A 25,030-nucleotide genomic window follows, 5' to 3' on the forward strand; every position below is an offset into this window, starting at 1 on the left:
GGCGTGGTGGGAGAGGGTGTTTCCAACTCACTGAAGATGGAAAAAATCTCTCTGGCGCCCGACTTAGCGTTTGCTATCCTAGTGTTGAAGGAATTAGATTTTGCTTTAATAATGGCAGCTTTGTATTCTTTTGAGATGGTCTTGAAAGCTAGTTTAGTGGAGTCACTTGGTTTGGCTACCCAAGTTGAGAGTTGTTCTTTTCTTGGCACGTATCTCGAGAAGCTCAGAGGAGAACCAGGCATTTGTGTTTCGTACGCTTGGCTTTCCTTAGGGTGAGTGGGGCTATGGCATCCACTGCTTGTGAGATGATGGAGTTGTAGGTGGAAACAAGGGTGTCTGGGTCATTGGAAAAGGGGGGGGATTGAAGGCAGGAACCAGGAGGTGGTGTAGGAGCCTTTCCTTGTCAAGTTGCCAAGAGCTTCTGGTGAGTGCAGGTGGGAGCAGCGTCTTGTGAGTAGATGGGCACCTTGGTTAGGTTGAGTTCGAAGTGGACGGCGAGGTGATCGGACCAGGGAATGGGTGAGATGGAGGTGATAGAGGGGGGCAATTATGGTGGGTGATCCAGTCATGGGTGCGTCCTTTCATGCGAGTAGGCTTTGTCACAGATTGTTTAAAGCCTAAATTTGATAGGGCAAGAGTTGAGTGAGGCTGCATGAGAGTCGGCAAGGTTGTTTAAGCCTAGGTTTAGGTCTCCCAAGAGGATGGCTTTGGTCGTTTTCTTTAGATTGTCGGCAATGGCGTGTAATAGGGCATCCTGGAAAATCTGTGACTGGCCCTGTAGGATGGTACAGAATGTGGAGGGTAATAGTACTGTTAGGGGATTGGTTAACTTTAAGGAGTAGGTAGTCGCTGTTGAAGCCTAGTTCTCCTTGTACCTTTCTGATGGGTATGGACTCTGTAGCTATGAGGGCTACCCATCCCCCTTTTTGAAGCAAATGATCTTGGGGAGGGCCAAAGCAAGAGCAAGGGCCTGATGCTTCATGAAGCCAGGTTTCACTGATGATTAGTAGATCAAGGTTGGAGCTGGTGATAAGGTTGTGAATGTCCAAGGCATGGGCGGGGAGCGACCGGGCGTTGATGAGGGTGCACCAGAGTGGGTTTAGGAGGGACATGTGAGCTGAATGTGAGAGTACAATGGGAACGCACCAAATTCAGAGTGAGGGCAGAATGTGAACTGCAGCATCAACTGGATGTAAGGGCACAATGGGACCAACCGCACCATCTGAATTTGATTGCATAGTGGGAACAACAACATCTGAGTGTGAAGGCACAGTGGGAGTAGCAGCAGCAAAGTCTGTGTGAGGGCACAATGGGACCAACAGCAGCATCTGAATTGGATTGCACATAAGTGCTGTTGGCAGAATGGAAGCGGACGTGACAATGTGTGGTGAGTGTTCTGCATTTTTTGTATACGAGTAGAAGGAACAGCATTGAGGGTGCGCCAACTCCAGAGGTAGCACTTGATCAAGGCAAGAGGCAGCCCTGTTTGCATGAGCATGGTGCTCTGCCTCCTGCCCAGAGTAGGTAAGCACAAACCTACGGTTTCCTGGCAACACCACTTGCATGTCCGCACTGGATGCTAGGCTCTGTAGCATTGCAATGTCTGGACCTGTTTTGGGATTGAAATGAGAGCACATACAGTGGAGCTCACTAATGCAGAAGTAGACTTTCCGTGACCTGAGAGCAGCACAGGGGTCTGTCAAAATTCATACTTGTAGCAGACTGATATTAGCAAACTGAACACTGGATAGACGTGTGTATAAACTGTCTCTAACTCCCTGCAGCAGTAGTCGCTCAGGAGACTATAGACACTTGGGGGCAACATGTTGTGCCACAGTCTATTTTGGTGTGGCTGCTGTGTTCCGCTAACTTTATGTCAGACACTTTGTTTATTACTTCACCTTTTTGCTACAGACGTATTTGACCATTCAGGTGCTGCCGACATTGTAGCCTGACCACAACCAAACTAGACATTCCATGGCAGCTCTGGAAGAAGTTATTTGATACCCTTTATCGTTGCCGTAAGGCCTATGATGAGGAATGCAAATGTGCCATATTGTTTAATTCTTGGTGTTGAAGGCTGCAGAGGCACGTCAGGAGGGCAGTTGAGATGCCCCCGTCAAGGAACACATGTGGCAGCAGTTGGGGAAGTTCCTGTCACCAAAGACAAGGAGAAACTGCACGCTGATTTGGTCTTGGCAATATATATAAAACATTTGCTGAAGTATTCCGGAACAGTGCACTGTTGAAGCATGAAAAGTTCATGTTGTCTGAACTTTGCGAGATTGCCTTTAACTGTCAGCGCCAACCCTTGATAGATTTGTTAGAACAGTTTTTCTTTTTGGGAGAATTCTCATTTCTTTGCTAATTCCCATCAACCTTAGCGACCCCAGCTCTTTTGCTGGACTTTAGGACTCTTTTTAATTTTAACCCTGGAAAGAGTGAGCCCTTTTTTTCTTTTCATGTTCTCCTGTTTTGACCTGATTTGGAGTGTGTTTCCTTTTTGTTTTTGGGGTCTGACAAACTCCATATGCATCTACCTTTTTGTATGGTAACGCACAGCACCTTCAGTGCAGTGTCGCAGAGAAAACCTTTTGATTTCTCATAAGGTTTACATAACTTTTCTTGGGTGAACTACTGTTCCCAAGAATGGTAAAGTGAAATTGACTTTATTTACCTTTTCTCTGTGTAGGTCCAGCACACACAATCTTATGTTGAGTGCTGGGGGGTTACTTAGTAGCCCCTTTTCCTACCTACTCATGTAACATTTGTTATGCTGCCCTCACTACTTTAAATGGTTGGTGGCAGTGGTTTAATGTTCCTACCATTGTGCTTGTCTACCGCAGGCTGAATCCTCCGCTGCAGTATAGCACCCATGGGTGACCATTTTGTCAAAATGGCCCGGTCTTCTTTTTTTCTCCATTTTCTGTTTGTGAGGTCTTTCTTGGGTTTCACTCTGCGTGCCAAGCCAGATTTGAGCCCTTCGTTCGTTTTGCCTTTGGCGGCCTTCAGTACTGAATCCTGCGTCTGGCTCCAGTGTGTCTGGGAGGGCAGAAAGTGAGCAAGGTTCCTGAATCTCCCCTGTCCTTTGTCTTTAGGAATGCCTGAATGCACCCAGTCCTGATTGGCTGGCTGTCCTCACAGGACAACCACACTGCTGTTTGAGTGACAGCTAGGCTGTGAATGAATGGGAGAAACCTGGTTAAAAGGCGAGGGTTTTGGGACAGAAGACAGTCGACCACTGGGAAGAACAACCCGACGAAGAAACCGTGAACAAAGCTTGCTGCATCCTCCTGGACCATTGAACTGCCCGGTGAAGCCCTTCTGCTGTGCTGAAACTCCTTTTTCTGATTGACAAGAGAAGCTCCGGAAGGGACGACTTCTTCCTTTGGGTTAGTGGGACCAACTAACATCAAGACAAACTCCACTGGACCACCTTCCCCAACTGGCTGTACTTCTTTGCTGCTGCAGGAACCGAGTGGCAGAGGTCCAGAAATCCATAGTCTAGTGCAACGTCTGTGATCTGGCCAGAAGCTTCAGGAGTCTTCCCCAGGACCCTCAAGAAGCAGGACGACCAGAGCTCGAGTCCCCTCACTAGAGTGCAGGACTTAAGGTGTGAAGGATAGCCCAACCGGTATCCAGGATCTGCATTGGTGCTGTTTACTGAGCACTGAAACTGCGAAGTGCTGCTTATCCGAAAAGAGCCTGTAGCTGCCGCTGACCTTCGAATTGCTGCCGCAGGAGTCCCCAGACGTCCTCCCTCTTGTCCACACGTCTGAGGCCCAGGAACACAGGATCTGCATCGCTGCAAGCAAACAGAAGCCAGCTGGACCACTCTTCTTCTAACCAAAGGTACTGTTCTGACTTGGGCTACTTCAGTGTCTTTAGCTTTGCTCTTCTCAGTTGAGACTTGCAGTTTCTTACCTTAGAGTTGATTCCAACTCTGCTTTTCACAGGCTTAACAGCCTGTGATCCTACACGTGCTTTCTACAAACTCTCTCACTTTGTGCTAGACTTTTTTTTTTTTCCACTTTATTTTTATTGAAATTTTCAGCAAAAGAAAAACAAGTTCCCCAAGGGGCATTTAACAAAGAACAACAAAAAACAAAAGAATCTGTCCAACAACCAAACCCTCCCATTATTTCCCCCTCCCGCAACCCCCCCTAACCCCGGGTTGACTAGGCCTCCGCGAATCCATGGTGCTAGAGACTGAGAATAGGGACTAAACACATACGCATCAGTACTTTTAGGCCAAGCTAATGGTGGAGTCCCCGTAAACACCCAAGCACATTTCTGCTGGTAAAAGCATCAACGACCCCTCCCCGGCTGTAGGGTACATAAACCACTAAACAGTTCATAGTTTCAAGGCATCACAGTCCGCACTAAGTATAACCAAAGTCCATTCCTGCAAAAAAGATGACATAGAATCATTGGCAACAGCAGAGAGTTTCTCGTACTCAAAAATAGCTATTAACTTAGTAAACCATTCTGTCTTGGAGGGCGCAATTGAACTCTTCCACTTCTGAGCCAGATCCAGTCTTCTCGCTCTCAACATGGCCCCCATTACCTCCGAGAAGGAACCCACCTCTTTATCAGGCAGGGGAGTGCCCAGAAGAACCTCAAGTGGGTGAAGGGAGGGACACGTTCCCAGGATGTCTTTAATCCAGCTAAGCACCTCCACCCAATATAACCGGATAACCGGGCACTCCCACCACATGTGAAACCAGGTACCTTTATTGGAACACAATCTGGGACACAATGGGGACACTTCCGCAAACATCTTGGACAGGGCCACCGGGGGATGATGCCGAGAGTGCAAAATCTTAAAATTATGCTCCATAGCTGCCGTGTACAGCCCCCCAGGAAGCACCGACCTAAAGACTGACTGCCGAGTTTGGTCATCCAAGGACAAGCCTAACCGTCGTCCCAGATACGCTTGAATGACTGCCTTCCTGTTGAGTTAGAAGAAATTAGCACATTATAAATCTTAGAAAGGGATCCCTTCCTAGACTTGGCTTCTACAAAAATCCGCTCAAAAGGAGATAAGGGGCGCGATAAGTCAGTCACCCACCGCCCCTGGGTGAGGATTCCCTTGCGCCTCAAATACTCGAAGACCGAAAGCGGATTGTCATCAAGCACTTCCGCCATTTGATTGTATTCCATGAAAGACCCTTTATTAAACAGCTGAGCAGCCCTTTCCAGCCCCTGATCAGACCAGGACTGCGTCTCCCGGAACCCCCTCGCGCCCAGATCAATGGGGGGCGGGGGGCACAAAGATGACAAGGGGGGAGGCCAAGAGGAAAGAAGCCTATTCTCTCTAGTGGGCCTCCAAACCAACCACAAGACAGCAAGGACCGGGTGTAATTTAATGGGCTCTGGAAGGGAGCTCGGGGGAGCCCACAGGAGGTCCCTAACTTTTCTTGGGTGAACGTGAACATCTTCCACATACGTGTAGTATGTCCGCAGATCGTCCCTCAAGTGCTCCAACATAACTCATAGTTGGGCTGCTTTAAAATAACCTCTAAAGTCCGGGAAACCAAAGCCCCCATAGGGCTTGGGAAGGGTCAAGGTAGTCAAACTTACTCTGGGTCTCTTACCATTCCAGACGAAACGAAGGATACACAATTGCAATAAAGCAAAGGAGGAGTCCGGGGCCAGGCAAGGGAGGGACATGAAAAGATAGAGGAGCCGCTGGAGAAAATTCATTTTAACCACCACCATTTGCCCAAATCATGAAAGGGTCAAGGGGGCCCACCTTAACAGATCGCCCTGGATTTTTGCCTGAAGAGGAGGGGAAGTTTAACTCGTACACTTTGCCTAGATTTCTGGGAATGTTAATGCCCAGATACCTGGTAAACTCTCGCTCCACACGTACTCCATATACTTCCTCTCTTCCCTCAATCTCAAGATCCATCCCCCCCATAGGCATTATACAAGACTTGGATAAATTAACCTTTAACCCAGAGAAAGAACCGAAACGACTAATCGGACCCAGCAACCGCGGAAGAGCAGCGCGGAGACCTGTCGGGTACACCAAAATATCATCTGCAAACAAGGACAATTTAAATTCGTGGTCTCTACAATGTACTCCTGTCAGTCCCCCATCACCCCTGATCGCAATGGCAAAAGGCTCCATCGCCAACGCATACAACAGAGGAGAGAGGGGACACCCCTGACGTGTGCCCCGAGAGAGCGGGAACCCCATTGACATGCAGCCATTAACCAGCACCTTAGCTGAGGGACAATTGTACAGAGCAGCGAACCACTTACAAAAATTGTCCCCAAAGCCCATTTTCCGTAGCACCCTCCCCATGTAAAGCCATTCAACACGGTCGAAGGCCTTTTCAGAGTCCAAAGTCAAGAGATAGACCTCCAAGTCTCGCTTCGACGCCTCATGCATTAACCCCAAGGTCTTCCTCACATTATCTGACCCCTGGCGACCAGGGATGAATTTGACTTGGTCGCCGTGAACTAGGGAGGGGAGAAATTTAGATAGCCTATTCGCCAAGAGTTTAGCCAAAATATTAACATCTACGTTAAGGAAGGAAATGGGTCTATATGACTGACATCGCGAGGGTTCCTTCCCATCTTTCGGTAACACTAAGAGCTGACATCATAGAGGGAGGCAGGGAACCAGAGTCCAAGGTGGAGTTAAACACCTTAGCCAGAAACGGGGCTACCACGGAGCGGAACGTCTTATAAAACTGGACAGTGAAGCCATTATCCCCCGGAGCTGTGCCACTCTTCAAGGAAGAGATGGTATCCACCACCTCCCGAGGAGAAACTGGGAGCTCTAACACATCAACGCTCTCAGCAGCGAGGCGAGGGACGTGAAGAGATTCCTAAAACTGGTCCACATCAGCCCCGTCCCCTGAGTATTCCCGGCGAGTAAAGACCCTCATATTAATGCCCAAACTATGCTGCTATCATGTCATCCTGCAGAACTCCCTCCCCCGTCCGACCCATAATACGAATCGCCCTCCTGCTGTTCCGAAGTTCCCTCAGACGCCACGCCAGGATCCTATCTGCTTTTTCCCCCCGCTCCATATACCGCTGTTTTAAAAATGCCAGCTTTCTCTCCATTTGTCCCGCGAGCAAAGCAGACAACTTAGCCTTAAGACTCTGGAGCTCCTCCCATTTTTCCGGGCCCATCTGAGACTTCAGCTTTCCTCCCGGCTGAATGGCAGCAATACGCTCCCTCAATTTAAGTTCCTCTCGACCCCTCTCCCTCTTCCTTCTCGCACCCATCTCCATGAGCACGCCCCTGATTGTGGCCTTAAATGCATCCCACGCTCCCAAGACATCCACCTCCCCTGTGTCGTTAAGAAGGAAATACTCATTAATTGAACCCAAATGAGACTCCTTAAGCTCCTTATGTCGCAGCAGAGTATCATTGCAAATCCACCGAGCCCTGGACGAGATCAGCGGGGGAACCCCCAATGTGACCCTAACTAAATCATGATCGGACCACGGGGCCACTTCCACGCCAAAGTCCGAGACACTATTCCGGAGCGTAGAGTCACCTAAAACAAGATCTATCCGACAGAACGCCCCGTGTACCGTAGAGTCAAAAGTGAAGAGAGGGTCGATGTTCCCCTCGACGGAGTGCGCGTCCACCTAGCCCAGCACCTCATTATTCCATCTAAATGAGTCCGCTAGCTTCCTCTGAACCCGTTGGTCGGGGCAGGGGGAGAGGGACTATCCCATCCCTATCCGGCCAGAAAACCACGTTAAAATCCCCACCAACTATCAATGCACCCTCCGCAAAGCCTCGAATAGTCTCCCCCCCCCATCTTTTCCCAAAAGTGATCCTGTGCCTCGTTTGGGGCATAAACCTCTACCAGGGTAAACAACCTACCTTTCACTGACCCCTTAACCATAATATAGCGCTCCTCCAGGTCAGACTTATGAGCCTTTGAGACAAAAAGAGCCTTGGGAGAAACCAATAAAGTCACTCCACGCTTCTTTGCCATATCTGGGGAATGGAACAAATGTTGAATAGCTTTGGATCGAAGTGGCGGTTCCTTCCCCCTCACCCAGTGAGTTTCCTGTACAAAGAGGAAGGGCAGTTTAAGCCTAGAGAGTTCCCCCGTCACCAGAGACCTTTTCGTAGGAGAATTTAATCCCCGCACATTCACTGACCCCACCAACAACCTCTGCATCGAATCATCCATCTGATAGGCCATAAGAAGCTTTCGCTCCCCCTTCTTGGGGGCCACACTTGAATGTCCCCACCCCCAGCTCCCGTGCACCAGAAGAGAACAAGGAAAGACCTATATAACCGCTACATCTCAGAAACCCCATCAACCCTAGGCACCCCCCCAAAACCATGAAAACAACCACCAGACCCCCCTATTTCTCCCCCCCCAAAACCATCCCAACAATACAAGCACCATCTCACCCCCTCTCCCACCCTCGAGCGCCTGGATAGATTGCGACATCTCACCGCTGCACTACCAGGCCGCCAGAGATCGCCTCCACCCGGGCGCCTCTCCCATAAAACGAGCAAAGAACATTTTGAGCCCCCCATCTCTAAGCAAGAGACGAGCCCCAAACACCACAGCTAGTATTTACCACCTCCCCTGGTCCCAAGACCCCACCATAAGCTTGAAACGGAACAAAGAACCAGTAAGACAGGGGGCGTCCATGACCAAAACAAGACCAAACAGTTGGCCCCAATAATCTCCTCCAATAAAGTCAGGGCGTCGGCTGCTTCGGAGACGGGGGCGCCACTCTCCTGAATTTCCTATGCCCCTGCACACAACGCCGACCCACAAATTCCAATGGGCTAGGGCTGCCTCCGTCTGATCCCTTCCCCCTCCCCTCCCTGCATCGTCCTTCGAAGAGGGGTCTCCCAACAACTCACGCGTTACTCTCTGAATGTCAGCCTCTGAGGAGACTGACTATTTGTAGCCATCTAGCTCAAAGGCAAGTGAAAACGGGTAGCCCCATCTATAACGGACACCCTTAGACTGCAACCACCTTGTCAAGGGCCCGCAAAGGCGCCTCCGAGCAAGGGTGAGCGCCGAGATCCTGATAAATCTTAATTTGAGCGCCCTTCCAGTCGATGGGACCCTTCTTATATGCTAAATCCAGGATCTTGGCTTTTTCAGGAATATAATGACATTTCACAAGGACCGTACGGGGCCCACCCGCGCGTCCCCCCGCCTTATGGGCCCTATCGATTGTGGGCTCGCTGGTATTTTCGCCATCAAAAAGGCTACAATAGCCTTGATCCCTCTCCCAATGTCCGCCTGAGACTCCCTCTCCTGGTCCGGCATACCAAAAAACCTTAAATTAGAGCGCCGTTCCCTATTTTCTAAATCATCCAGCTTGAGGGTGACCACCTCCTCCCACCTCTCAAGCTCAGCCAGCCTCATATCAAATTGCATCTCAAAAAGGTCTGCCGAGGACTGGTTGGCCTCAAGATCCTGCACACGATCTTCAACGGCGTCAACCTTTTTGTCCAAGAGTCCAGGCATTTGTTGACGTCTGCTCGAAAGCCTCGTATCTCCTCTAGCAGGGCTGCCATGTTGCGGCTCACTGACGGAGCCTCTGATGCCTCCGACTGGGCCCCAGCCTGCATGACGTTCTCCCCCTTCTCTACCACCACTCCGATATTTTTGTAGGGCCAGCGTCCACTCCATTCAAGGGGGATCAAGGGGACACCCCTGACAAAATAAAAAAAACAGAGACCCCCTGGGGCAGTTATAGTAGGGCCCTCGGCCCGGTCCGGACGGCCCGCCACCCACTCAATCTCTCCAACAGTGAATTCCAGGCCCCTGGGGCAAGGGCCCATGCAGCTCAGAGCGCCCCCAATAAGCACACCCGCATCAGTGTCCAGCGGCTGTTTAGCCTAAAAGAGTCTCCAGGGGGGGGACCGCTCGCCCACCACAAGCCTCCACCAAGAGCAGCTAGCCAACTCACCGAGCCGACTCTCAGGGCACGTATACCAGGCACACCCTGGCTCGACCCGCCACCGCAGCCCGGGCTGAGCCTCCAGGTTGCCCCCCTCCCGCTCCAGCCCAACACTACGGGAAGCCTCCTACGATGCAGGTGAGGAGGCCTCCGCGCCTTGCCGGACGCCCGCTCCAGGGGGCTCGCTTCTCCAGAGTTCTCACCCAAGCCCGGCAGCCCACTCCAATATCCACTGCTCTCGATCCTCGAGGGAGCGGGGAGGCAGCCGCCGCTGTAAACTCCTCAGCCTCATTCTGGGCCACGGACACAACTCCAGCTGCACGCCTGCCGCACCAGAGCTCTCACACGAGCTCAATAAGCAGCTCCGCCATCCGCCAAACACGATTCCTGGGGGAGCGGGAAGGCAGCCAGCGCTCGAGACGTCCCAGCCCTGGTCCCGCAGTCTGGACCGAGAGCACACCTCCAGAGCCGCACCTCCCCCACCGAAGGGCAGTCGTCTCCCCCTTGGCCCGCACGCTTGGGAGGACCACAAGCTACACCCGCCTCTGGTAAGAGCACTACCCAACTTCGAACTCCCAGCGCTGCAGGAGTCCGGGACTACTCACCACTGGCTCACCCAAGGTCCAGGCTGCCTACATGGGGGTCAGAATCCAGCTTCAACGGATCGGGGGGGCTCAATTTCCACAAATTCTCGCCCCCAGACGGAGACCGGCCGAGAACCATTCGCACATCTCAGCGCCCCCTCTCGGCACCGCAAGAACTTTTTTATTATCTAAGAAGTGCCTCCGCTCCATAGACAGTGCTCCAATTGACTTTGGCTGTCCTGGCTCCCTGCAGACTTTTCTAGTCCATCGATTTTGATATTTCTGTCCCTCAGAGGTGATGAACTGTTTTAGACTGTTATTGCTGAGAAAGGCTAGTCTAGATTTCATTGGAAGATTTAGTTGTCCTCACATATATTGAGAACCTGTTTAACCTTTGTTTCCTTCCATTAACCTTTCCTTTCTGCAACCTCAGAATCTGCAAAGTATGACTAGTGATATACAAATGCCATTACTGTCTTTGTGAATAAAGTCCCCACCGGGTGTAGGGAGTGTGTAAAAAGCATATCAACTATATCCACTAACTTGTGCTGATTCTGGAAAAGTATTTTAAAGTATATACATATATTGCCCTTCTTTTTTTAAAGAACATTTATTTAAAAATTGCTGTTAAATAAATAACTATTTGTAACCGAAACCTTGAGTGTAAGTGTTACTTGGTTACTTGTATTTGCGAATTCAATTTCTACAGCTCTACCGGTCACATTTACCCCTCTTGAGATACCAAAAGGTGGGTTACCTAATACCATGCAGGTAAGTGTTGTGTAGTCTCGCACAGTGTTACTACACCAATCCTTACCTAACACCAGTTTGGACATGCTCTCTTATTGTGGCATGGCATTTTTTTTTTATAGCAAAGCCAACAGAGTGGGCATGTTTTACTATAGCATTAGTACTGGCACTATGCACAAAGCAAAAACGAGTATGTACTTATCTGTGGGAATTCTAGCATGTGTAGTGCTGCCAGTGTAGAAATGTCCGGGCATATCCAGTGTAAAAATGTTTTTATATTGTGGGGAAGGCATCAAGAAATTGTGTTGGGAAATGCTCTTGTGCACTGTTGGTGACTTGTATCAATTTGATGTTTATCATGAGTTACCCTACAACACAGATTGCAAACTGTCTGGGCTTTTAAACCATTTTCCACAAAAGGTGTGCTGCTATAATGCAAAATTTTCAACCAGTAAAAAAGAATTTAGGTGGAGGTGTACTTCCAAGAACCACCCTTCATTGGTTGGGGCCTTTCTCACCACGCTTGGTTGCTCTTGTGGCTAATAATTACACCCTTTCAGTTAAAATTAAAAAATCACCAGCCAACACTGCTTTCAGACAGTTTTACTTTCTCTTATGTCGCTTCTTTCTACTTTAGACAAGCTGCCCTATTTATATTTTATTTATTTGTATAGCGCACCAGGCCCAGGGGCAACCGGGCGCATCACTTAGTTACAACATAAGAAAAACAGACAGACAGAACCATAATTACAAAGTTTACAAGTATAATACAGAATTTACAGGTATAATAAAAGCAATGAGAGGACAAGCAGATTATATATACATGTACAAATTAAGCAGAGAACCCAGAGCTAAATGTCCTGGGCGGCCAGCCAGGTTTTCGTAAGGTGTTTGAATCTCGGGAATGAGGGTTCTGCTCTAAGCTCATTAGGAAGCGTGTTCCAGAGTTTAGCTGCCAAGATGGGGAAGCAAATTCCACCTGATCTTTGGAGATTGAAACGTGGAACCTCAAGGCATTTTAAATGAGCCATTCTGCGGGATCTAATGGAGTTGTGGAGGGCAAATCGGTTGGCCAGGTAGCAGGGAGCTTGGTTATGAAGGCATTTGTGGGTAAGAGCGAGGGTTTTCAGGGAGCTACGGTGTGGGACTGAGAGCCAGCCACTATTGCGTCTGGTGTTGGATATGTGTTGGTGCCTGGGAATGTTGAGGGCAGCTCTAATCGCATCGTTTTGGACAATTTGTAACTTGTTTAGGTTGCAGGAATTGGTGCCTAGGTACAGTGCATTGCAGTAATCAATCTTGGATAATACAAGAGTTCTAGCCAGGGTGACACAATTGGTTGCGGAGAGGAAAGGGCGACAGGCTGTAATAAGCTTGCAGGTATATGCCGCTGCGGAAGAGACTGAGTTAGTTCATATTCTGTTAATGTCTACTATCTTAGTGTTGTAGTCACTTTTCAGTACCGATTGTTAACTTCTGATGGCAGACCTATTCTGTAAAGAAAAGGGACCCCCAAAAAGTTGAAATTGTGGATCACCACCTTGATATTTTGCAATCTGGGTTGTTTGGGAGAGAGCCAGATGAGGTTTTAACTTTTTAAAATGTATTTCTTTATTTAAAAAATCTATATATTAATAGGCCTCTACGCATTCAGCATATGGACCTGTCCAATTGCACGATCAGTGTTGCTACTCTCCAAAGCATTCTTTGCCGTTGCCATAAAATTCAGAACTTGAGCTTGGAAGGACTGGTGCTCTCTGATGATATCTTGCGGTGAGTCCCATTTAATACTGTCATTGATGTAAATAACATATGGGTTGCCTAAGCATTTGGTTATCAGAGGTTGAATGTAGCACCTGCATCATATTAGGATTTTGAATACTTGGGACACCTTGGAGTAATTTTACTAATTCTGTAATAAAATGCTAGTTCAGTTATTCGAACAAGTAAGAAATGGAGTATAGATTTGCCTGTGCTGTTTGTTACCAACCAGTGAAGTCTGTTAATACCAAGTAAGCAATGTAATGTAAGCTTATTGTGTAAAAGCCTGCCCACTTTTACCTGGGATCCTGATTTGTGTGGCAAGTTAGTGCTCTTATTGTAGTTCTTTAATAAAGTATAATTTGACCACTAACAATGATTGTACATGTGAGCCAATGTTCTTATTTTTGTTGTTGGTGTCATTCAGCATGTATATCGTACAAATCGGGAATTGCAAAGGGAACCTTGGTTGCAGTTTTCCTTTTTTTACCTTTTCAGGTCCATCGCTCAGAATTCCGATCTGGTTCGTTTAAACCTTGCTGGATGTTCTGGGTTCTCTTCCGAAACACTTGAGGAACTGTTAAGCAGCTGTCCCAGGTAGGGCTTTGCTCGCCAAATTGCATCTGTTCATCCACTATAAGCATGGGTTTAGCAAGTAATTAGTAACAAAATCTTGTAATGCCTCGCTCTATTAACGTATACTAGAGTGTGACAAGTGAGCAGTGCCTGCTGCAACCTGCGATAAGAGAGGGGCGTGGACATGTGAGTTGGATATGTGCCTAAATGCCTTGTGGGTATGTGACTGGGGGGAGCCTATTCAGAGATGAGATGGTATTCCTGTTCAGAAGCGGTCAGACTGAAGAAAAGGCGGTGCTCACTGACTGAGGGCATAGTCTGACGGTGTAGCTTAGTGAGCACAGTGGAAATGTTTGACATGTCCTAGCGTTATGGCTCCATTGGAGATTGTTTAGTTGTCTGCATCAAAACTGTAGAAAATCCTTTAAATGGGCATTTATGAATTCCAGTTGTGAAAGTGTACTAAGCTATTTAGACTGCCTCCCCCTGAATGGAACCAAAATATCAGCGAAACGATGAGAAACAAGTAATTCTGTCTGCACCTTATACAGTTGGATGGGATTAGGCTGACTGGCTTGTTCGCTACCAACTTATCATTAAAGGATGCATGCTTGACCTACAGAGTTGGACCATGGCTCCATTACTAGGGCATATGTTGAACTTCAGCAAAACGATTGTTGGAGCTGATGAGCACCTGCATATTTTATTTATTGGTTATGTGTATGGCGCTTATACAACAAAACCGTGTTTCAAAGCGCCACAAGGCAAAAGGGAAGGTAACAAGGCTGCAAATAAACCATGGAAGTGACGGTGAATAAATAAGAAAACAGAGGTCCTACTAGACCATGTGACATTCGGAACGTGTAAGTGCAGCGAAAAAGAGCAGGAGTTTGGGGGGCGGGGGAGTAATTGCTAAGGGGCCAGAGAGGGGATGTGGGGAATGCCAGGATGTATGTTGGGGAGGCAACAGGTAAGAGCATGGGTGGAGGCATTCCAACCCAAGAGGGAGGTCTGATGCCCATGAAGTGCGGGGCTGAGGCAAACTGTTAGGCAAAGTTTGTATGCAGTACCCACTGGGAACTCTACTAACAACTATGACTACAGGTATAGGCAACCCAACCTTTGGTATAAGCTTGTACTACACAGTTTTGGTAGCGTGTTGAGCGGCCTGGCTTATCTCAAGAGGGATAAATGTGAGCTGCAGTGGAGTTACACAAAGATTCACAGTTACAGGTATTCAAATAAACTCTTATAGTCAAGGTTTCTTGCATAAACAATTATTAATTTATCAGTCAGTTATAAAGCCTTCTTTAGGAGGGAGCAATATACTAGTAACACACATACTCTTCAATACTGTACTTTCTGAACCAGTTGAGACCCTTTTGGGATGGCCCACAGACACAACTTACACCCACAGGTGACTTCAATAAGTAGGGTGCTGGGGACATTAATATCTTACTGTTGACATTCAGAATACTTTTAGAAATTGGCAAAAGGCAAAGGTTATTAGAGCAACAAGAGATCACAAATATTCTTAAGTAGGCAAATACTTTTAGACAATGACGGCTAAAATAGCTTCTGTACCTATGGTAGAATGTGCCCTGGAGTGAAAGGTATAGCTCTTTCGTATAGGGAATAGCATAGTTGTATGCATTTGACTATCCATCTGGAGATTGTGTTTTTAGAGATATGATCGCCTTCTCTACCAGGTGCTAGGGAAACAAAGAGCTGGTCTGTTTTCCTTAGGGCTTTAGTTTTGTTCACGTAATACAAGACTGCACTCTCATACATCTAGTGTATGGAGGCTTCTCCCAGCCGAGTTGGATGGATTCTGAAAGAAGGGAGGAAGTTCGATATATTGACTAATATGGAACTTTGAAATTAATTTAGGTGAAAACCTAAGGTGTATTCCAAGGACAACGTCCTTGTGAATTATGAAGAAAGGGTCATGTACTGACAATGCCTGTAGCTCACTGACTCGTCTTTTGTAAGTGATGGCTACAAGCACTGCAGTTTTGTCGGTCAAGTGTTTTAGGCTGGTCTTGTGCATAGGTTCAAAGGGCGGACCCCATGAGTTTGGAGAGCACAACATTAAGATCCCAACCTGGTGGAGAATTAAAAATGGGAGGGCATAGCCTCTTTACCTCTTCCTGAAGGCCTTAATGACAGGAACTTTCCACCAGGACACCATGCTTTGTGGAGTGGTGTAAGCAGACAGAGCCACCAGGTATACCTTGATGTAGTTAAATACTAGGCCAGAGTCTAGTAGGTAAAGCATGTAATGCAGAATGTTTGCTGGAGAACATTCAATTGGATTTATGAATTGTGACTTGCACCATATCACAAACCTTTTCCACTTATTGAAGTAACAGTGTTTGGTGTTGGGTTTCCGTGCCGCTCTTAGGCTATCCATACACTGCTGGGGAAGATTTTAAATGGCCGAACTGTGTGACTTCAGGAGCCAGGCTGTCCAGTTCATAGATTGAGGCAGAGGATGGAGAGATGCCCCCTTGTGTTATGAGAGCATGTTGTAGGGGGCTTGGGGGTGTACAGGGGGGGAGAGAATGGGGGAGGATATCGATCTATCTGCCAACAGATTGAAGGGATCTGGAGGGAGGGTATTTAGTGTCAGCGTTGCAGGTAGCGTGGTCCCAGGCCCCAGACAGCCATATGGATGATGCAATGGGTCTTGAATTTGATCATTGCTGCAACCGGGAGCCAGTGGAGAGATATGGTCCCTGGCCGACGGACGGACGGACGGACGATGAAAAAAGGAAGGTCTTCAATATCTTCCGGAACTTATGAAAGTCCTGCTCAAGACGAAGAGGGATGGGGAGGCTGGGGAGCCTGCTGAGGAAAGCGATGGACCACCTGCCCTCTATTTAACAAAGCACTTTACACACAAGGAGTTGGTGCCAGTTGAGCGCAGAGGTCTAGAGGGAGAATATATAGTGAGAACGAGTTTCAGATAGTGTGGACCCGGCCCAAGACAGCCTTGTGGATGATGCAGAGGGATTTGATTTTGATCCATGCAGCAACCGAGAGTCAGTGAAGACTTTGTAGGGCAGGAGGGATGCAGTCCTTGGGCTTGAGGCCAAGTATAAGTCTTGCTGCCCTATTCTGGATTAGCTGGAGTGGTTGCAGAGTGGGAGAAGGTAGATTCACAAGGAGACTATTACAACAGTCAAGCCTGGAGAGCACCAGTGCCTGGGTAACATTGAGCCTCTGGGGGAAGGTGAGAAAAGGTAGAATTGCTTTGAGAAGGAAGAGCTGAAAGTGGGACTTTGTCCTGAGTGTGTATGGGGGAGGAAGGAGAGGGAGGAGTGGAAGATGACTGAGGTTTCTGGCTTCCGAAGAGGGAGCAGGTGAAGAGCCCATAGAAGAAGGCCAGAGTGAACGGAAGAAGTCTGGTGCAGGGGTCCCAATAGGAAGGAACTGGTTTGCTGGCATTGAGGCCGAGATCATTGGACATGCACCAGGCCTGGATGGCAAAAAGGCAGTCCGCGATGATGGAAGGTGCAAGGCTGTCAGCAGGAAGTTTGAAGAAGAGGTGTGTCGACCGGCATCAGGTTCAGTGTGAGAGTTGAATTGGGACAGGGCCAACTTCTCCAGCAGTTTCCCCTAGGAAGGGGGTGATGGAGATGGGGCGGTAGTTGGCTGGACAGGAAGGGTCTGCTGATGGTCTTCTGAGGAGGGGACGTACAGGGGAGTGCTTGAAGAAAGAGGGAAAAGAACATGTAGCAAAGGAGTGGTTACAGAGATCAGCAAGTGCAGGGGCGAGAGAGGAAATGTTTTCCTTGATGGTTCTGGACGAGCAAGGGGAAACCTGTTTGGAAGAGGCCTTCATGGAGGGGACAATTCTAGTGACTTCTTCCGGAGAGACAAGGGCGAAGGAGCTGGAGGATGGTGAGTGGCCAAGGGAGGCATAGGGATGGGTTGGGAGAGTGAGTGACGAGGCTGTTCAGGATGTCCTGGGTTTTGGTGGTGAAGTGAGTGGCGAGTGCGTTGCAGAGAGCGTGAGATGGAGTAGGGGAGGAGGATACTGCGGAAGGGTTGGCAAGTTCTCTGCATGTTCATCCCCTTTACATTTTGTGTAAGTGAACCAGCACAGCCTACCTTATGTGGAGTGCTGGGGGGATATAATGTATCCTCTTTCTTACCTGGTAAAAGTATTGTTACAATTGCAAGTTTACTTGAATGGCTGGTGACAGTGGTTTTACCTTTATGACTTTTAGTCTTTTTTACTAGCAGGCTGTTAATGAAGCCTCGGTAATGCACAGATGGGCCACCATTTTGCTAAAATGGTGGGCTCTTTCTTTTTTCGCCATTTCTTGTGCTCTTATAGTTTGAGGTCTTCCCCCTGCCATTCTAGGTGGTAACAACCTCAGTGGACGTTTTGTCATCGGCAGGAATCCTTGGTATACCCTGCCTAGGATCCAGAGTGTCAGAGAAGGCAGGTGGCGAGGGAGGAGTCCAAAACTCTGCAGCCCTTTGTCCCAGTGGGGCGAGGGGGCGCTGGCTGACCTGATTGGACAGCCAGACCACCACCCCTTTCTGTACACTGCAGGTAGAGATTTCAGAGGTTGTGCTGTAGTTCTTGATAAATACGCCAAACCTGGAAGCTGCTGATAAGTTGACCACTGGAGCTGAAACCGAAGAGTAAGATGAAGGACGGCTGTTGCAATTTCCAGCGACAGGAGAGCCCGCTGTGTAATTTAAGCCTGCTGTAACCCTTCCTTCCGACCTGGGGGTCCTGAACGTGACTCCTTCCCAGAGGCTGGTGGGATCAACTAGTCTCCAGAACAGCTGCATTTTGAGCCATCCAATGATGTGCTGCAACCTTGCTGGGCTGCAATACCCTGCGATCTCGAGCCATTGTGCAGTGCGTAGTCTTCCGAAGTCCGACTCCGTCCAAAACTTTGATGGACGACTCCTGGCTCTCCAGGGATTCAAATCGGGTCACTAAAGTCCCCTCAACCGAGTGCAGGACCGAGAGAGTGAAGAGAATCTGACCAGCAATATTCGGTCTTCACCTGGCTGCTGTAAAAAGGTGCCAATTCCACAAAACTACAGGAATCCGTGAAGTGTCCATACCACTTGTCCAGTTCTATTGCTGGAACACATATAGGGAGCCTTTTCAGAAGTAAGTTTCTGAACACTTTATAACACTGAAAGTGAACATATATTTGTTTAAGAAGATCTCCTATGGAACTTTTGAATTTCCTGCAACTGAAACCTATCTCAACCTGCCTAGAGCTGCCACCTAGAGCACCAGAGTCCCTCTTCTGCCTCTGAGAGAACTCCTTCAATAGTCTAGGGAAGGACTCTATAAGAATAGCTTTGTCTTAAAGTGTAATTACTTACTGAAAGGAGTGTGGTAACTAGCTCTGTGAAAAAAAGAAGTTGCGTGTTCTTCTTTGAGTTGCAATGTGCTCTCTAAAAAGTATATACATTGCTTTACTTACTTTGAATGTTGTTTCCCCCTTCTGAAAAGTAATAAGTGTTGCTACTTTTTTATCATTGCTTAACTGAATGAGTGTAAAAGCGTACTAATAGGGTTGACCTACCTTGAATGACATTGTGGTGTTCTAGTGTACCATAGGGTGTTACTTTCCCTGATCTGCTTTTATACAGACCTGAAACAGTCCTTGAGTTAATACTTGGCTTTGAGTTGCATGAAGCCCCTCCTTAAAAATACATGGTTCCTTACCTACCTTGAACAGCTGCTGCTCTTCTAAACTTGTAACACTGGGTCGTCCCTCCCCTGAATCTGGTTGGAGCATTTCCAAAATAGTCATAAGGTCCATTACTTACCTTGAAATACTTTGGGCGAGATTGACAGAGCGTTTTCCTATGGGATTGCTCCATTATAAATTGCTTCTGTGAATTAGGCCCTTTGGGTCTCTCTTAACGTGCATTTGGGGTTTACTTGCTTGAATTGCTGAGTGCATTCAGGGATAGTTATTGTGTGTTAATACTGGTAATTGAGTCGCTTAAGGCCTCTCCAGAAAGTATTATTTTGCAAAGTTTATAACTTCGTCCAGGGGGAGCGAAGTTATAAGTCGCCCAAAAAATGCTCTTCCTAAGTGTTTCAGGGTGCGACGAGGCAAGGGAGGGGAAACGGAGGGAAGACGGAGATGGTGATCCTACTAGGCCAGGTGTCCTTGAGATCGCGCAAGTGCAGGGGGGAGGGGAGTGCGGGGGGGGAAAGGGAGGGAGCAGTGCAGTACATACAATAACAGTAAAATAAATCAAGGCAATAAATAAGTGCGGCCAGCAGGCGTCAAGTGCTAGTAGGGGCTGTAGGGGATACAGAAACAGTCCTCGAGTGCAAAGGTTGCCAGGGTGGCAGTGCAGGTGTGCAACTGGCGGAGAGACGACCTGGGCCCGAGATCAGAGGGTAGTCGTGTCACCAGTGCAGTATCAGATTCAGCTAGGAGATCAGCAGGGGAGGGGAGGAGAGAAGGCAGAAGCAAAGAGTAAGGTCTTGGGGTGCTTCCGGAACCAGAGATGGTTCTCCTCAAGTTTCAGTGAGGCAGGGAGGCTGTTCGAGGCAGGCCCCAGCAGAAGGAGATCTACCACCAACTCGCTGCTTGGAGAAGCGACTAACCCTGAGGGAGTTGGAGGCAGATGAGCAAAGAGCTTAAGAAGGAAGATATTTCGGAAGATATAGTTGAAGATATTGAGGACAATGCAGTGGGTTTTGAACTTAATCCTCGCTGCCACTGGGACGAAGTCTACTACCCTTGAATTACTGACTGTATTCTCTAAAAGTATATCCAACCTTGTTTTACTCCCCAAGAATAGCTGATTGCATTCTTAATGTGTAATTGGTGTGAATCACCTTGAACCGCTGATTGCTATTCTTAATAAAGTTATACTTTTGGTTGTATCCCTGAAGTATTGAGTTGGTTTTTATAGTTTATATGTTATAATTTTCCCAAGATTTATCTGGCCGTACTTGTATTCAAAGAAACCATGAATATTTTTACAATACACAGTGTTTTAGTGTTTCTTTGGACCATATGTATGCAACACTTTCTTTATGACAAGCTACAGCCCTCTCTCCCTCCTGAGATGAGCCTAACTGGTCTGTCCATGCTACCACGTTCTCAGGTTGTACAGCCTTATACTAAGAGTGGAGCGTATGTACTGCCTCAGATGTATGGTTTTATGAAGCCCTTAGTTGGACTGTTGAAAAACTGTCCTAATACATATAGGTCATAGAATGTCATACAGTTGTTTTTTTTGTTTTTTTAATGCCAGTTCTGCATGTCGACTCAAGTGATTTAATTGTTCATACCATAATCCTTACACAGGTTGGAGGAACTGAATGTATCTTGGTGTGACTTCACAGCAGATCACATTAAAGGCTTGATGAACCACATTCCTGCTAGTGTGACGCAGCTAAATATCAGCGGCTACCGACAAAATCTCAATATAGCTGGTAATTCCATTTTGTCAGTTCAATCATGCATGTATTGAGTGGTCTATAGAACCATGATGTGATGTTGTACAATATGCATCTGCACCAAGAATTGTGTATCATCTTTTGGTAATTGTGTGTGCTTGACTGTTTTCTGTTAACTTCGCTAGCCGAGATCCGCATATCTATTGATCTGTAATGGACGGACCCGCAGTTAAGTAACCTACATACCATCAGGGTTTTTAACAAATCTTGTGGCTAGAGGAGATTTTGGGCTTGCAAAAGTGAAATTTGAACATGGCGCTCAAATGTGTAAAAGTTTAACTTTACCCGTTGCCAGGCCTTTTAATTAGCCTAATTGCCAATCCGTATTTATTTTGAGTTGGGTTTCTTTCTTTCTTCAACCTTGAGACCCCCAGCTCTTTTGTTGGACTTTAGGACTTTTTCATTTTAACCCTAGGGTGTGTGAGTCCTTTTTCTCACTCTCTCGTGTGTTTTGACCTGATTTGGATTATGTATTTTCACCTTTAACTCCACAGGCATCTACATATTTGTATGGTGACACACAGCACCTTCAGTGTAGTGTCACAAAGAAATCCTTTATATTGCTCATTGGGTTTAAATACCTTTTCTTGTGTGAACTACTGTTCCCAAGAATAGTAAAGTGAATTGACTTTATGTACCTTTTTCTCTTTGTCGGTCCAGCACACCCAATCTTATGTTGAGTGCTAGGGAGGGTTACCTAGTAGCCCCTTATCCTACATTCTCATGTAAAAAATGTTATGTTACCCTCACTACTTTAAATGACAGGTGGCAGTGGTTTAATTTTCCTACCTTAGTGCTTTTCTACCGCAGGCTGAATCCTCGGCTGCAGTACAGCACCCATGGGCGAACATTTTGTCAAAATGGCCCGGTCGTCTTCTTTTTTTCACCATTTTCTGTTTGTGAGGTCTTTCTTGGTTTTTACTCTGTGTGTCAAGTCAGATTTGAGCCCTTTGTTTTGCCTTTGGCGAGCTTCAGCCCTGAAACCCACCTCTGGCTCCAGTGTGTTTTGAAAGGCAGGATGTCGGGGAGGTTCCCAAAACTGCACTTCCCTTTGTCTCTAGGAATGCCTGAAAGCGACCAGTCCTGATTGGCCGGCTGGCTGGCTGTCCTGACAGGACTGCTACCCTGCTGTGTGATTAACAGCCTAGGCTGTGCATGAATGGGAGAAACCTGCTTAAAAGGCGAGGGTTTTGGGACTAGAGGCAGAGTCGACCACTGGGAGGAATACCTGGCGATGAAACCATGAACAAAGCGTGCTGCATTGTCCTGGACCTTTGACTTGCCCGTTGAAGCCCTGCTGCTGTTTTGAAACTCCTTTTTCAATTCGACAGAAGCTTCGGAAGGGACGACTTCTTCCCTTGGGTTAGTGGGACCAACTAATCCCAAGGCTAACTCCACTGGACCATCTTCCCTGACTGGTTGTACTACTTCGATGCTGTAAGAACCGAGGGCCAGGTGTCGAGAAATCTGCAGTCTAGTGCAACGTCTGAAATCTTGCTAGAAGCTCCAGGAGTCTCCTTAGGACCCTCCAGAAGCAGGACGACCAGAGCTTGAGTCCCCTCACCAGAGTGCAGGACCCAAGTAGTGAAGGAAGCCCAGCTGGTATCTGAGATCCACGACTGTGCTGCTTACCAAGTGCTGAAACCGCGAAGTGCCACTGAACGGAAAAGAGCCTGTAGCTGCCGACGACCTCCCAAGCACCAGGAGCCCTGCAGACTTCCTCCCTCTTGTTACCACGACTGAGGCTCCGGAACACTGGGTCTGCACTGCTGTAGCAAGACAGAATCCAGCTGAACCACTCTTCTTGAAACCAGAGGTACTGTTAAGACTTGGGGTACTTACCTCATTGTCTTTTAGCTGTGCTTTTCTCAGTTTGGAATTGCAGTGGCTTCCCTTAAGAGATGATTCCAACTCTTTCCACAGGCTTCATAGCTTGTTGTTAGGCAAGAATTGATGTAGTAACCCCGTGGGAGACTAGACAACCTTTGTCCTTTTGGTATTAGGTAACCCACCTATTTGTATAGGTCTGTACTACACAAGTTGGTAGTGTGACTGAGCAGCCAGACTCGTCTCAAGAGGGTTAAATGTGAGCTGTAGAGCTGTAGCATCGAACATCTCCAATCTAAGTATCCAAATAACACTTGCACTCAAGGTTTTCTAGAAAAATAATTTATTTAATGGTCAGTTTAAATAAGCATTCTTTAAAAAGGGCAATGTGCAACAATAAAAGTACACTCCAAAATACTTTCTCAGAATTGTAGCAATCAAGGAATCTAATTACTCTTTTCTAATTAACATTGGACAACTATCTGTTTTCCACCTGCAATTCTCCTCACTGATAGTGTGTTCTAATTACCATGTGTTATTTACAGTTGTAAAGACTTGCTATTGTACAGTGTTAAGACACCAAAGCCCATTTGTGATACTTAACCATCTCCTTTTTCTTGCGCGTAGATATCAAGTTGCTAGTTGAACGATGTCCCAATATCACCAATTTGGATCTCAGGTAAGGGTGTGAGGTAGCAGACTAGCACCCGCTCTTATTCAATTGTTTTCTGATATCTTACCTGTAACTATCATCTCCCTTGAGAAGCTCATACGTAATACATCTCAACTGCTCGGTCACTGACCTGCTTTTAAATTCCCTTTTTTAATATGGAGTCTGCAACCTTCTGCTCCAGATATTTTGTACTGACTCCCATGGTCCCTCTCCATTTGACTGCTGGTTCAGACTGATGGAAGTTTGTCGTCCGGAACATCTGATGAGCTAAAGCCTGTAGAGCGTCCTTAACTTGGACTGTATGTCCTAATGCTGAGTAGCAGTCCCTAAGAATAATGCCCTGCTCAATTTCCCTCTTTCTATGGGTAACCATGTGGTGGTCTAAAGGAAAATATGGTATCAAGTAATATTATAGGTGTATAAAACACTGAATTGAAAAATAGATCGAAGTATTTTGATACCTTGGAATCGTGGGGGAAGGGGAGATTAGGAGGCCGATGGCACTTACCATTTTACTTGGATATCTGGGGAAGTGCCTGGTTGTGCTGCATAGGGCTTGGCAGGTTCTGGGTGGTGTTTCTTGGCAATCAAGCTGAAGCCACAACTCCTATTGTATATTCTCCCAACCCGTGCTGAAATTATCCTGACTCCCGTCCACCCTTTCTCTAAAATAGGGTGTTCTAATTGTTGTGTGTATTATTCACGTTTCTTCTACGGGCGATGGAACAGATGTATATTGTCGCACAGGCTGTGCCTAAGTGGATGCCTGGGCGAAGTGCTCGATTCGGTATCACATAATATTATCCCCAACAAAAATATCGCTGTATATATGGTCGTCAGGAACGGCCATAGGCCATATTTTTAGTGGGTGTCCCCGGCTCCCTTTAAAATAATACAGGGGTTGCAGAGGTGTCCCCTGCAGGTTCCATGCCTTAATATCACCGCAAAAAATATGGCGATATTTTTGTATGCCGATATTTCTGCGGGGATATTAACACATGGACCCCTCGATTCTAAACTGGGAAAGGAAAACTGTCCTTTTTATTTTTAAACAGGAGTTGGTATTAATTTCAGAATGAGTACTAGCTGGTTGGTAATGTACTAGGTGTTGATATACAATGTTTCATTTATTAAGATTGAAGTGCCAATAAATATTCATCATGTGGCTTGGTTATTGTATTTCTTGATGATCAGTGCCTATTCAGTTTTCTTTCCTTTTTTCATGCATTGTGCAGTAAAAATGTTCCCTGGAAAATCTTCATAACGAAGTCTCAATCTCCACTAAAATACAGAGTTTTCCATAACCACCATCTTTTATATTCTGTTAAATCTGTAGCCAACGGCAGCTAAAAGCTCTGAATAGATGTTGTGTCAGACCGGTATCGCGTTTTGGCCGACTCATTGAAATATATAGCGGGGTCGGGGGGGGGGTGGATTAAAAGGGGTGGGGTTGGGGCAGGGGGAATAGCA

The 25,030-nt window shown here is 47.2% G+C and overlaps 1 protein-coding gene across 5 annotated transcripts in view; it reads left to right on the forward strand.

The window, feature by feature from the left end:
• The window catches only part of SKP2 (S-phase kinase associated protein 2), an 85,477-nt gene that overhangs the window by 49,660 nt on the left and 10,787 nt on the right, over positions 1–25,030 (forward strand). For all 5 annotated transcript variants that reach the window (XM_069627132.1, XM_069627130.1, XM_069627131.1 and 2 more), the window contains exons 5-8: positions 12,891–13,025; positions 13,512–13,610; positions 20,909–21,036; positions 23,515–23,566. In XM_069627132.1, coding sequence (XP_069483233.1) covers positions 12,891–13,025; positions 13,512–13,610; positions 20,909–21,036; positions 23,515–23,566 — 414 coding nt within the window. The remainder of the gene's footprint in view (positions 1–12,890; positions 13,026–13,511; positions 13,611–20,908; positions 21,037–23,514; positions 23,567–25,030) is intronic.

This window comes from Ambystoma mexicanum, chromosome 6p, assembly GCF_040938575.1.
Source record: "Ambystoma mexicanum isolate Mex_15411 chromosome 6p, UKY_AmexF1_1, whole genome shotgun sequence".
Classification (NCBI taxonomy): Eukaryota; Metazoa; Chordata; class Amphibia; order Caudata; family Ambystomatidae; genus Ambystoma; species Ambystoma mexicanum.